Here is a 14,709-nt window from a genome sequence, read left to right as displayed (position 1 = left end):
AAAGAATGGCTCCAACCATTGACTGGTTTGCACAACAAAATTTTTTGCCCTAATCATGGTAAAGTATTTTTAAAATCAATATCTTTTGTAGTGATTAACGTTTTTTGAAGATCAGAAATTTCACATTACATTCTTTCCCTTCTCTTACGTATAAGTAAAAAAGGGGGGTTTAGTGCTGAAAAACAAAAACAAACAAACAAAGCCCCACGCAGGCGCCCAGCGAGCCTCAGGGCGGCAGTGTTGGCTGAGGGAGGCATCACCGTCTAAGCTGCCAGGTGCCAGGTGCCAGGTGCCAGGTGCCAGGTGCTGTGCTGAGCGCTGGGCGGGGCTGCAGGACGGAGCCCCCACTTCTCACACTTGGGGAAATCCGGAGTCCCAAGTGCAAAGTGTTTGAAGAACAGCCAGTTAACTGGGGAGAGGGGCTGGCGGGGCAGGTGTTTAGGGAGCCCTCTGGGGGAGGGCAGCGCAGGGCGAGGGCGGCCACAGCTAGTCTGTGAGCGCCATCTAGTGGGCACCCTGGGGACTGTCGCCCGTGATTCTGTGTCCTCGGAAAAGGAAGTCAGTTCAAAGCCAATCAGAAACGCCATCTTGGCGTCTGTAAATGAAATAGAGAAAGGTGTGCTGGGCTCTGCACTAAGCTGTGCGAAGGACAGGGGCACGGTGACATTTCCTCACGTTCCTCTCAGCGGGGCTGATGGACAGCTGGGGAGCACGGGGGAGGCCAGGGCCAGCAAGTCTTTACAGGCGGCGTCTATTCCGACTGGTCAGTGACCGTCCCACCCCGTTATGAAACACTCAATATCACCACTACTCTCTAGTGTGTCGCTTGTAAGCAGACTGGCACATCGGTAAGAAGAAGCCATTAACATTTATCACACACGTGTTAAGTGACAGACCCTGCGTATCTTGCCGCATTTCATCCTGCGAAGACCTTGACAAGGTTATTCTGGTAGAAACTGTGACCCCTTTTACAGACTGGACGACTGAGGGTCCAAGGGCAGGTCGTGGGAGAGCACAAAGCTTAAGGAAATGGCAGGTCCGACTTGCACCGAGGCAGCTTGACTTTTCTTAAGCACACAGGTCTCGGCTCAGACAACATACACATCCACGATCCAGGTCCCCGTCACGGAAAAGGAGAGGAAAGGAGAGTTTTGTTTCCAAAAAGAAGATGATTTGCTCAGAATACGGCTTCCCCATGATTTCAGCACTTTAAGGGTGTGTAAAACAGCATAAAACCCTTCACATAATAGCTCTCAATTTTGTCATTCAGGGCTCATTACCCAACAAAAGAGAACAGTTCCCAAGCAGGAGTCGGACGGACGTACCACACGACAGACGTTTCTGTGAGCGAGGTCATATTAGTGGTATTGACAGAGCCTTGAAATGTGTCATGTCACATTCCTGCAACAGAAACCCCCAGAATTCTATCCCTCTGTTGCTCTGACTGACAGCCACTAGTTTCTTTCATGAACTTGCTTACTGGGTCTATTTCCCCCCTTTATCTTCAGAAATCGTACATCAGCAAAGGCTTCCCCGAGTAGACGCAGGTCAGCTGAATCAGTCATCTTAATGGTTTTTTCCCTTCTCTTTTTCCGCTCAGCTGACTCCAGTTCATTCTCCAACAGCAATCCTTCTTATACTGCTATTCTTTCAGTATAAGTTGGGAAATGACATAACATCTCAGTGTGGTTATGGGGCCACTGTGGTGACAGCTGAGTGAATATACTCCCGGCCCAACGTGCGGGGGCACCGCTCAGCGGTCCGTGGTCGGCTACACCCAGCACATTAGATGTCATTCCACAGCACCCAAAGTGCATGGCTTTAATCTCATCCAACAACGGTGCTTATTTCTGCTCATTGTAAAGTGTACCCGCTGGACACACATTCTCCTTGACAATTTTCAATTGCCCCTTATAGCTGTGAGCAAGTTGGATCAATCAGGTGAAATGGTGGGAATGTGACCAAGGAAACGGCTGTTTAGAGTCTCTTGCTCTTTCTCGTATATAAGAGAACCTGAAAAAACAGCATCAAGGTTATTCTGGATACCCGCTGCCAAGAGTGTGTGTGGCCACCAACAGGACACTGTGCTGACATTGTCTGGGTGGAAGAAGAGACACAGGCCTCTGGATGGACCTGCAAAGTCAGGATTCAGCAAGAACGCCTTTCAGAGACACTGGGATCTCCTTCTGTCCTGCTAAGGGGGTCTTGTCCCCACCACTGAACGTGACTATTTTGGAGCTGAGTTAATGGCAGAAGAACTAACAACCCGTGAGAGTCATGGTCCAGCATGTCAGTGACCCTGGACATGCTGAAAGTGTAGCCGGGCTGCTTCCAGAACCCCTTCAGGGTCCAGCTGGCAGGGCCATGGCCTGTGTGCCGCCAGTCCTGCCTCCTGTACCTGTGACGGGTTGAATAGTTTCCCCCCGAAATTCATGTTCACCGGAACCTCAGAATGCGACCTGATTGGTGAATATGGCCTTTGCACGTGCAATTAGCTAACAAAGGTCATACTGGGTGAGGATGGGCTCTGAATCCAATGACTGGCATCCTTATAAGGAGAGGACACACACACACACCCCTGTGGTGACAGAGGCACAGATTGGAGTGACATGGTCATGAGTGGAGGAATGCCAGGAGTCCCCAGAAGCCGGAAGAGGAAGGAACCACCTGGAACCTTCAGAGGGAGCGCGGCCCTGCCAACACCTTGGTGTCGGACTTCCGGCCTCCAGGACTGTGAGAGGATAAGTTCCTGTGGTTTAAAGCCATCGGTTGGTGGTAATTTGCATGCCAACCCCAGGAAACTAAACTAGCACCCAGAACAGACTACTGACTGATGCCTCTCCCCACGGTCACTCAACACGGCACGGTCCCGCCTGCTGCCGTTGGTGCCTGACATAAAACCCGCTTTCTACCCCAGACTAGAGGGTGCTTTGCAGAATGCATGGGGGGGGGAGAGAGAGAGAGAGAGAGAAACACCTAAATATTCATCAGTAGGTTAAAAAAGAAACTATGGCCTAGCCCACTGCAGCACACTACTGAGCGGTTCTTTAAAAATGGATGAGGCATCTCTTTTCACGTGGGCACAAAAAGGCCTCCGAGACACAGCTGACCGTGCAGAACGCATACACGGAGCAAGGCCCTTTGTTTGAAAACACCGCCACATACGCCACAGTCCCACATGATTTCTGCAGCCGCGTGGATGTGAACGAATGTGGACACCTAGAAAGGTAAAGTTCTGGATGAACAAAATAAAATGACAAACCATAATTAATTGGGGGTGGGGGTGGCAGGGCAGTCGACGACCACTTAGGCTGCACCGGTAATGTTCTGGGAGGAAAGATTCAAACACTAGTTACTTAGATTTTCTTTTTCAAAGTTTTAAACTCAAGGCAAAGGACGAGAAGCAAACTGCCTCTACTTAAGACCTCCCGAAGCTGGGCCAGATGCTGAAGGGCCCACGGGACGCCCGCAGGACCTTCCTGGGGGTGAGACTCGCTGCTCCGAGCTGGCCCAGGGCTGCAGGCTCCCAGGACAAGGGCTGCCCCTCTGAGTCCCAGCCAAAGAGGCGGCCGGGGGGTGGGTGGGTGGATAGACAGGCGGGTGTATCACCACTGCCATGTCCCTTTGTGAGCCCTCTGCCTGGACTATTGCATCAGTTTCCATGCCTGGGGTCTCTCTCCAGTCCTGTTGGGCATTGCCCCAAAGCTGCATATTTACCTTCCCGAAGTACAGGGTGGTTTGCTACCCAAGAGGTGTCAGCAGCATGTAACCCTGCCCAGAGTCACACGGCTTGGCAGCCAAGTTCTAAATCATAAGCTGAGTTGAATGCCAGGATAACAGGACCCATTTCTTGTTTGTGCATTCTTGGGACACGTAATGCAGCAGCCTCACCTCATGCAGAAGTTGTCCAGGGGTGGTTGGCACTGAGAAGGGAGCGGAGGATGAAGAGGTTCCTAAAAGGCCCTTCCCCTCTAAGCGCAGGAGGCACAATGCCCCCTAAAGGTCACGCTTCGCCAGTTCCGGATTTGGAAAGCAGCTGAAATGACTGATTAAATAAACTCCCAACTGTGGTTCCACTGCAAACTTGACTAATAGCTCAGGTCCCTTGGAGCCATTTCAGAGGCACTCTGCACAGCATCCAAGAGTGTCATACACGGCACGATTCAACCATCCAACCCGGCACTTTCCAGCCAATGGGAATTAGAGCCAAAGGCAAGAAACCGTCCCTAAGTAAAGACCAGCCAGCCGGGGAGACACTAATAGTGAGAGGCACACAATGTGCACAACACACATGAACCAGCCTCCCCAGAGAAGCAAGACGCTCAGACAGTATGGGGGGGAGAGAAACAGGGGGGTGAGTGAGGGACAACAAATCCCACGCCAGGGGTACGGCCACAGCCCTGCATCCGCAAGCACCCCGCTGGATTCCTGCCCCGAGCTGTGCCCAGGCACCTGTCACTAAGAAACAGGGACACTAGGTGAGCCCTCTGTCTCAGCCACATCCCAGCTCTGCCAGGCTCTCATTTGTGGGCAGGTTTCGCCAGCTCCTCTGCCCCCAGTTCTGCGCTGTCCCCACCATTGTCCCTAAGAGGAGGGCCGAGGCTCTGCTGCAGAATTCCAGCCTGAGAACCTTCCGGAGGCTGCGGAAGCCCCAAGGAATCAAGTGGTACAGAATAAGCAGGCAGCAGAACAGTGGGGACTTTGAGTAAAGAGATAAGCCAGCCTCGACCACAGTGTGGTCGGCCTGGGCGACTGATGGCAGAGCGCTGGGAAGAGGCCAGGCCCGGCGGTCTCGTTCTGCCAGAACCCACATGCGTCCATCTCTGCCCCTCACAGGGCCCTGTCCCACTGTCCCCAAACCAGGATGCAGGTCACTGCAGCTGCAGGCCTTCCCACCGCCTGACCTTCCAGAACGAGAGGACCTGTACCTTGGGTTAAAGCACGGGATTCAGTCTTTCATTCGAGAAATAGTAACTGTCCCAGGCATTGATCCAGCTGCTGGGGACACAGATGTAGACAAAACTGACCAGAGCCCTGCCCTCACTGATGGCGCTTCTAGGGACAAGGACGATGATGGCTCCCACGCCTCCAACACGGACACTACTTATAGAGAAGATAAAACAGGGTGATGATGTGGGAGGGAGGTGGGCAGGGGCTGGACGGCCAGCTTTACCCACGTGGGCCGGGCAAGTGCTGCTCTGCAGTGGAGCTGAAGAGAAGCAGCCATGGGGGGCGCAGTAGGGACAGTGTGTTTCGGGCAGAGGAGAGTGAAGTACACAGACATGGGAAGTGCAGAATTAATTAAAGGACACAGGGTTTTTTTGCAAGGATCTTAACCCTGGTGTCCAACTTGAATGTAGGTGATAAACATAAACGCACCCCCAGACTGCCCTGGGCCATCGGGGAGGGTCCCAGACAGGAACGTCATAATAGTGCAGAATCTTCTCGAACATTTCCAGTGCGGGAAGGGGATTAGGAATGTGCCACTCCCAGGGGTTTATCATCGCTGTGACCCACCAGCACCAACCTTTCTAGGTTCTGGAACCTTGTCCATGAGCCTATTCTCAGATGTGGCCCCTGAGGCGGCCGTGAATGGAGCTTCTCACGCTCAGAGAAGTCTGGTCCCCGCCAGCCCAACGAAACAGAAACGCAAGGCGGTTTGATGGACTCTGGGACCCTATCCAGCGTCAGCTGGTCAGTTCTCAACAAGGCTCTTCTGGATCCATCTGCACTTTAAAGCCAGCCAATCCCCAAGCTCTCTGGGAACCCTCAGGACAAAGCCGGTTGGCTGGGGGCTGGTCACTCAGCACAGAGCCGCTGTCCCCACCACGTACCCCCAATACCGTTCAGTGAAACCGTCTTCACTCAGGGAAGCAGTTGGTCCTGGCATGGACGCGGATTAAGACAATACATAACAGGGGCTCTCCAGGAAGCAGTCGGTCAATATCCACAGAGGAAAAGGGATGTCACCGCAGACCCTAAATAGTTCCCACGGAGGCATTATGGGAAGTGGGCAATCAAATGCATAAGTGCATTTTCCTGGTTAAACACCATGCATCGGGGTGCATGGGAAATAACAGGTTATAAAATGCTACGTTTGTTGACTATGAAAAGTACTCAAAGGAAACTTCTCTGGGGCAGTTTTTCAGAAGCCGGATTTCTCACCATTGCAAGCGGGACGATCCCCACAAAACTTGTCTGGCTGATGAAGATCTCTGACACGACCAGCTCGCTCATGGCGTCCTCCGCTGGGTACTCCACTTGCCACGTAATTTGCTGGGCCCCGGCCAGACCACTGCTGTTGTCCACACCAACTTCCACTTGCAAGATCTCATAGAAGGAGCCATTTGCTCTGGAAAAAAAAACAGAACAAAATACATGTTAAAGTGTCATTTAAAACTTGAGACTCAGCAGAATGTCAAAAATGCAATAAATGGCCGCATTCTTCTTTGTCAACCCAAAGAATGATTGCCAAGTGCCACAAGTCACACGGCAGTATGGACAGAGGCTAATTCACAGGCTGCTCAGACATGGCCCGGCCCTCAGAACAGGCCGACGAGCCATCTTCAGGGCCCCGTGGAAAGCAGGCTGGTCTTCTTTGAATGAGCAGGTCACACAGATTTTCCCCTCAGTCCACACAGCTCCCCCCAACCCCACACCATCCAAGCACCACACACAGCAGGTACCCCCAAACCTTCATCTAATTTCCTCATTATTCCAGACGTGAGTCACATCCTGGGTTCTGGCTATTTCTGCTTCTACGTAGCTGTGTGTCTATGGACCAGTGGTTCAAACTCTCTAAGCGTTAAGGTTGGGGGAGAATAGAGATGCCCGAATGGACATCACGAGACCGACGATGGGAAAGGGTCCACTACGTAAACTACGAACAACAGAGTCAAGTGTAGTCGTTGTTTCTTCATTTCACCAGCCTGAAATGGGATGAGATGTGATATAAGAAAACCCCACCTGCCTTACTCCAAGGAGTGAGGACTTTGTATGCACTTTTGGAGGAGAGGGAAGAAAGTGGGTGAGACACATATCAGTGAAACAGACAAGTGTTATTCTCAATATTGTTGTATACAGAGAAGCCTCTTGTCATTGACATGTACTTGTAAATAGCAGACGACTGTTGCTTTCACAGGAGAAGTTACTAGACAGAGAGTTAAAACAAAAAGCCATCCAGAACAGGGCTTGAGAATGACTCCTGTAAAGTTAGCCTGTCTCCATCACCCTAAATCTAGCTTTACCCAGATCCAAGGAATATGACAACAGACTGACCAATTCACAGCTGAACCCCATCGACCAACCTGTTCCTTTGCTGCCAATGGGCCAGCCTGGACCAAAATGGGTTTAGAAGCCTCCTCCCTGCCTTTTGGGGTCCAGGTAGGGTCTGTAGTTGGGGCCCGCAACCCTCAGCCTGTGAGCTGCCTACGGCTTGCCTGGCAGCTTCTCCTACCTTGGACAGCTCCCCTTTCCACGTAAGGCTAAGAGCAGGGTGGAGAACCACAACTGGGTGCTTGACATCTGTCAGGAGGTCCCAGGGGCAACATTCAGGTACAGCAGCAGTCCTGACAGAATTGTGTTACATGCACCTTCATGATGTGGAATTCGACTCAGAATAGAGCCACACTAGACTCCATATAGAACTGGCAACCCAGCCTTTTTCCTGATTAGCGGAGGTTTTAAGAAACTCTCAAGATACCATCCTGTCCAATACGGTAACACCTAGCCACCCCGCCTATTTATAGTCCAATGAAATTAACTAGAAAAGAAATCAAATTTAAAATTCAATTCCTCAATTCCTCAGTCACACCAGCCTAATTTCAAGGGCTCAGTAGCCACACGTGGCTAGCGGTTACCATGTCGGACAGTGCAGACAGGACTGCTGACTTGCTTTGTACCCTGGGAAAATCATTTACACCTTTCCTGCCTCAGTCTCCTCACCTAGAAAATGGGTGAGTAACTGCCCACTTTCAGGAGAGTTTGGAGGATGGAAGGAGAGAACGGATGTGAACTTGCGTCATGCATTGCTCAGTACCATGAACATACCTTGTGACCATCAAAGACACACAGTTCTGGAATAGTCCAGGGGCTCCACCAGGCAAACACAGCCAGGTGGTCCTTGCTGAGCCTAACCTGGCTGTGGGTGCCTGGGAGCTGGGAATCCTCAAGTATCGATTTGCAATATTGTTTTGCATGGGGAAGAACATGTGTGTTGAATAAGGGTTCTGGCTTCACGAGAGGACTGATGGGTGTACAAGGGAACTCCCTACAAGGGGACCCCTACCTACCTGGGCATCTTTAGTGAAAAGGCAAAGAAAAGAGAGATTAAGGGATGAATTTTGAATTTCCAAAGGCATCTCAGGATCTTAGGCACTTAAGCACTCAGTTTCCCATCTGCTGCATTGCAGCCTAAAGTCCCCTGTGTGGTCACAGGACTTCTCCACATGTCCATGTGAGGTTCCTGCTATAAGACGTTGTGTCCTGTCAGATCAGATCTTCAATATCTCTTTGGGTGAAGATCCAGGGAGAGAAGAAAGGGTGCGGCTCTGTTCTCAGCAGTTGAATCCTGCTAAGTCCGCACTGCAGGCTTGGGGTACAGAAGTGGCCAGTCTTTGGGCAAGGGGGGCAGGGTCCGTGTGAAAAGGCCAGACTCGGCAGGCTCTTCCGTCTCCTCTCTGACCTTCCAAGCCACGGGCTGGGCCACTGATAGGAATGTGCCCAGGTATGAATGCGGTGACCACAGCTCGGGGGCACTTGTATGCGTACGTTTGTATTTTAAGTCATTTCCCTCAAAGCAGAGGAAGGGGTGTTTTACTTTTAGGCAACGGGCATGCTTGCTGATGAGTCCATTTCTACGAAAATGGGTTTATAATTATTAATTTTACCTGCTCCTGATCTATCCTTGATAAGCCTTTCAAATTTAGAAAATGTTTCATGGTTCCCTCAATTTAATAATGGCCAACTGCCTTTGAGGAGTCATGAGATGTCATTAGAAGTTTTCGCTGGGGGTGGAGAAGTAAATGTGCATGTGTGTGTGCATGTGTGTGTGTGTGTGTGAAGAGGTCAGGCATGAACACTGCTTGGCAGTTTCCCCCCTCAAGCTAGAGCACACAGCTTCCTCCCCAAACCACTTGCTTCCCAGAAGCCATGTTTCCCATGGAAACCTGCCCTTTAATAGAAGTTGAGTCTCTTCCCTGGAACCTGTGACGTGAGGCTGAGACAGCTTACACATGTCAGTAAGAAGGAGCAAGAGAGAGGGGGCAGCGGACAGGGATGGGGGACCCAGCCCAGCAGCTCGTCCCCCAGGGCCACCTCCAGCCACTTCTCAGCAGGTCACTCATGATGACAATAATGGTTGTATTGCAGAGGGAATGAGAGGGAGAGAAGGAGAGAGGGAGGGAGGGAAGGAGAGAGGGAGGGAGACAGAGTTCAAAAGCTTGAACTTCTTCCCCACGAGGTTGTGCCATTTATGTAGATTCTCCCCCACAAACTTCTAGATGGTTCTGAGCTACCAGGCTGAGATGCTGAAGATTTCCTTACACGAGTTTTTTCTAGAAATGGAGCAACAGAGGCTGTGTCTGGTCTCAGGGACTCTGTTTTTTTCTTTATGAGTCTTTTTCTGGGCATGATTTTAAAAGATGACCCAAAAGCAAGGTAAATATTAAAGGATGATTGCATTGAGCAAATGCCCCAGAATAGGATTTGCTGGCTGCTCGCAGTAAATACAGTGCAGCCAACTGTGACGTCCCCTCTAGACTGTTCACTCCGGGAGGACAGAGATGTATTGTTGCTGCTCCGACTGTAGCAGCTGGCACAGTGCCTGGAGAATTGTGGGAGCTCAATACGTATTTGTTTAATTCATTGAACCTACTTAAAAGGCCCAATAGGACCCCCTGTAAAATTCTGGGGGGTGTCATTTGCATTCTGGGAGACAAAAAGCTACCAGTCAGCTGAATTTTCTGCTATACTCTTCTGCCTGGCTGGCAAGTATATTTATGCACGCTGGGCTTCGAGAAGACGTGTCTGTCTCCACTACTGGAATATAATTTTCTTCTTCTTTTTTAAAGACTTCGATTTTTAGGGCAGTTTTAGGTTCACAGCAAAATTGAGAGGGAGGTACAAAGATTTCCCATACGCCACCCACAGCCCTATGTACGCAGCCTCCACAATTGCACCATCCTGCACCCTAGTGGGACATTGGTTATAACTGACGAGCCTACCTGCACACGTCACTATCACCCGAAGTCCACAGTTTACATCAGGGTTCACTCTTGGCGTTCTTCATTCTATGGGTTTGGACAAATGTGTAGTGACATGTATCCCTCACTGTGGTGTCACAGAGACGTTTCACTGCCCTGAAAGCCCTCTGCGCTCCACCTGGTCACCCCCTGAGCCCCCGACAACCCCTGATCTTTTCGCTGTCTCCATAGTTCTGCCTTTTCCAGAATGTCATAGAGTTGGCATCACACAATGTGTAGCCTTTTCAGGTTGGCTTTTGTCACTTACTCATATTGCATTTCAGGTTCCTCCATGTCTCTTCGTGTCTGGATAACTCATTTCTTTTTAGCACTAAGTAATATTCCATTGTATGAATGGACCACAGTTTATTTATCCACTCACCACTGAAGGACATCTTGCTTTGTGGACGTAAGTTTTCAACTCCTTTAGGTAAATACAGGAACATGATTGCTGGACAGAGGAACATAGGTTCTTCAAAGGCCAAAACCTATTATAAGCCCATGGTCACTACAGCCCCTGGCACATTCTTCTGGTGACATTTATTAAGCACCTGTTATGTGTCAGGCACTGAGAATTTATTATTAAACAAAATAGATGAGCTCCTGGTCTTGTTACTCAGGTAAAAAATAAATGAGGTAGGGTCCTGGTCATTACACACTGGCCTAAAAATAAAATAGTAGAATTACATTTCTTTTTGAAAAGCTAAATAAATTTTTTAAAAAATTAATATATATATACATAATTTGAAAACAATCATTTTTAATTGTAAAATAGGATGTAAGTTACAATAGGAGACACGAAAGGCTGTTCAGGGCACCCTTGGAAGGAGCTGACATGTGGGCTGACACCTGACAGATGAGCAGACACCCAACAGACCCTCAGCAAATGTTTGTCGAATAAATGAATCAATCTATTTTAAGCTTTAAAAAAAAAATCATGGGAAGAGTTTATCCCAGACCATCAGCGTGAACACAAGGTGCTAAATAGAAAAGAACATCTATCAAGTCTTTGTTTAAACGCCACCTGCTCAATAAAAGCCTCTTCTGACCCACCCCCCCAGCCCCCGAAAATTCCATCCCCCTCCCTGCCGGATCCTGTGATCCTGCTCTCCGCTTCCCACAGCTTTTATCTTCGATCACGCTAAGGGAGTGATTATGCTGATTCTCCCTCCCTCTCTACCTATCTCTCTCACGCACGCGCACACACACGTGCACTCACAGATGTGCCAGGAAGGCAGGGACTTCTGCCTGTTTTGCTCACTTAGAACACTGCCTGGGACATAGTTGTACTCATTAAATTTCTGTTGAATGAATCAGTGAAACTCAAACAACAGTTTGAGCAAGCTCTCAGAAGAATGTGTGCTTAGTGGAATCAGAGAGACTGCAAGGACAGGTGCTGGGAGGAGACAGAAGATGGCAGATCAGGGAGGGCTTCCTGGAGGAGGCTTGCCTCAAGTTGTTCTTTGAAGGATGGGCCCATACAACAGGCCACAGCTACAGCCCCACTGCTGGGGGTTCCTCGGCACACCCACTTTCCCCTCCAGATACCCTTCCCCCTCCATGGCTTCCCCCCAACACCAGTCCCCACAGAGAGGAACAGAGTAAACCCCACTCATCAATCCCATCCGCGGGCAGAGGTCCATCTCTCTGCCTGTCACACCAGTCTTTTCAACACAATGTAATGGCCAGTTCTCAGAATCTGGCATGAATGCACCATGTCCTTCTTCTCTTTCACAAAATCCAGGCACTACCTCCTCTTTTATGTTCTGTCTAAGGCAGGACAACTCTCTCTGCGCTTGCTGTGGAATGAATGAATCAGGCAGTGGTTGGCAGTCAAAGGTCTAAAATATTGAAGAGCCACCGGCCGAAAGCAGAAATTTACCATCTTTCAGACTCAAAAGCTTCTCTCCTCATTGGTTTCATTTCCTGACTCCCCGTCATCAAATTGCTACACAGAACTTTTAAAAATGCTAGGACTATGTCAAATGTGAATAGTCTATGAATAAGGGTTCCTTTTTTGCATTTCTGGTTGATTAGGAAAGTTAAAGAGAAAACCCAGAGGTTACAATGTGGCCAGAGCCATACTTTATTAAGCACCCTCACTACCACATTTTACAAAATTTAAATGAGCTGCCAATATTTTTAAATGCAGAGAATCCCGGGGCGGGGGGGGGGGGGGCAGAGGAAAGTATTTCTGGCTTCTTTGGAAAAATTGGAAGACCCGACAGCACTTCCCCACATTCCTGCATGGGAACATCACATCATCTGGGGAAGCAGTGTTACCACCAGTAACGGGGTGAAAACTCTCTAATACAACTGGACCATTTTATCCACTTATTATGTCCCTCCAGGTCCCTGTAGACACGTCTGATCTCTGAGAAAACATGTTTTGGTTTTGACCTGCAAGTCCACTCCTTATGAGCTGTGTTTCCAGCTCACAAATGATGTCTCCCACCCTCCTGCCTAAGCATTTTCATGAGACCCATGGCTCTGGACTCAGCAGTGAACTCTGGGAATGATGTTTCACAAAGCAGAATATCAATAAAGAGAGATAAATTATTTTAAAAGAACCACATAGAAATTCTACAGACAAAAAGCACAATAACTGGAATGAAGCATTCACTATAGAGGTTCAACAGCAGATTTGAACAGGCAGAAGGAAGACTCAGTAAACTTGCAGATTGGTGTATTGAGATCATCCAGCCTAAGCAACAGAAAGGGAAAAAAATGAAGAGACGTGAACAGAGTCTCGGAAACCTGCATACAGACATGCACATATTTCATTAAGTTTCTCATAGGGCAAGTAGGCAAGAAAAGGAAATAAAAGTCATCCAGATTAGAAAGGAAGAGGTAAAACTATTTACTGATGACATGACGTTTATATAGAAAATTCTAAGGAACCTACATACACATATACAGAAAAAATAATTGGAACTCTCAAATAAAGCTCATCTTAAAGTTACAACTTTAAGATCAAGTTGTAGGATATAAGATCAACATACAAAAATCAATTGTACTTTTATATACTAGCAATGAACAATCCCAAAATAAAATTAAGAAAACAATTTCATTTAAAAATGCATCAATGGGGGGTGGGAGATGAGGGTAAGGGGGATCGAATATATGGTGCTGGAAGGAGAACTGACTCTGGGTGATGAACACACAATGGGATTTATAGATGATGTAATACAGAATTGTACACCTGAAATCTATGTAATTTTACTAACAATTGTCACCCCAATAAATTTAATAAAAATAAAATTAAAAATAAATAAATAAATAAATAAATAAAAATGCATCAAGAAAAATAAAATATTTAGGAATAAATGTAACAAAAGAAGTGAGAGACTTATATACTAAATGCTATAAAACATTGTTGAAAGAAATTTTTAAAACCCTAAATACATGGAAAGACATTCCATGTTCATGGATTAGAAGACAATATTGTTAAGATGGCAATACTCCCCAAATTGATCTACAGATTCGACAAAATCCCTATCAAAATCCTAGGTACATTTTATACATAAATTAGCAACCTGATCCTAAAATCCACATGATAATCCAAGGGACCCAGAATAGCCAAAAACATCTTTGAAAAGAAAAACAAAGTTGGTGAATTTATATTTCCCAATTTCAAAACTTAATACAATGCTACAGTATTCAAGACCATGTGATACTGGCATGAGAAGAGACACATAATTCAGTGGAATAGAATTGAGAGTCCAGAATTAAGCTCTTATATTTATGATTAATTGATTTCCAGCAAGGATGCCAAGGCAATTTAATGGGGCAAAGAAAAGTTGTTTTTCAACAAATGGTGTTGGGATAATTGGGCATCCCAGAAAAAGAATGACTTTGGAACCTACATCAAACCCTATACAAAAATTAACACAAAGTGGATCAAAGACCTAAATGAAAGAGCTAAAATCCTAAAACTCTTAGAAAAAAAAAATCTGTGACCTTGGTTTAGGCAATGGTTCCTCAGATATAGCACCAAAAACACAAGCACCCCAAAAAATAGAAAACTGGACTTCATCAAATTTAAAAACTTTGGTGCTTCAAAGGAAACGATCCAAAAATAAAAAGACAACCCACAGAATGGGAGAAAATATATGCAAATCATACATCTGATAAAAGATGAATTTCTAGAGTAGATTAAAAAAAAACCTTTTACAACTCAACAATTTACAAAAACAAAACTGGATGAAGTATTTGAATAGACATTTTCCCAAAGAAGATGTACAAATGGCCAAGAGAAGCACATGAAAAGATGCTCACCAGCGCTACCCATTAAGGAAATGCAAACCTTAACCACAATGAGATACCACTTCAAAGCATTAGAATGACATTAGTATGTAATAAAAAAGACAGACAAAATAATATGTTGTCAGGATGGGAAGAGATTGCTGGTGAAAATGTAAAATGGTCCAGCTGACTTGGGAAACAGTTTAGTAAAAAATTAAACAGT

General features: G+C 47.3%; 1 protein-coding gene across 3 annotated transcripts in view; it reads right to left on the bottom strand.

Annotated features, from left to right (window-relative positions):
* The window catches only part of TMEM132B (transmembrane protein 132B), a 269,744-nt gene that overhangs the window by 50,050 nt on the left and 204,985 nt on the right, over window positions 1–14,709 (bottom strand). For all 3 annotated transcript variants that reach the window (XM_019748802.2, XM_074321105.1, XM_074321106.1), the window contains one exon: window positions 6,166–6,352. In XM_019748802.2, coding sequence (XP_019604361.2) covers window positions 6,166–6,352 — 187 coding nt within the window. The remainder of the gene's footprint in view (window positions 1–6,165; window positions 6,353–14,709) is intronic.

The sequence above is a fragment of the Rhinolophus sinicus genome, linkage group LG16 (genome assembly GCF_036562045.2).
Source record: "Rhinolophus sinicus isolate RSC01 linkage group LG16, ASM3656204v1, whole genome shotgun sequence".
NCBI lineage: Eukaryota > Metazoa > Chordata > Mammalia > Chiroptera > Rhinolophidae > Rhinolophus > Rhinolophus sinicus.
This window is presented reverse-complemented; position numbering and strand designations above follow the sequence as displayed.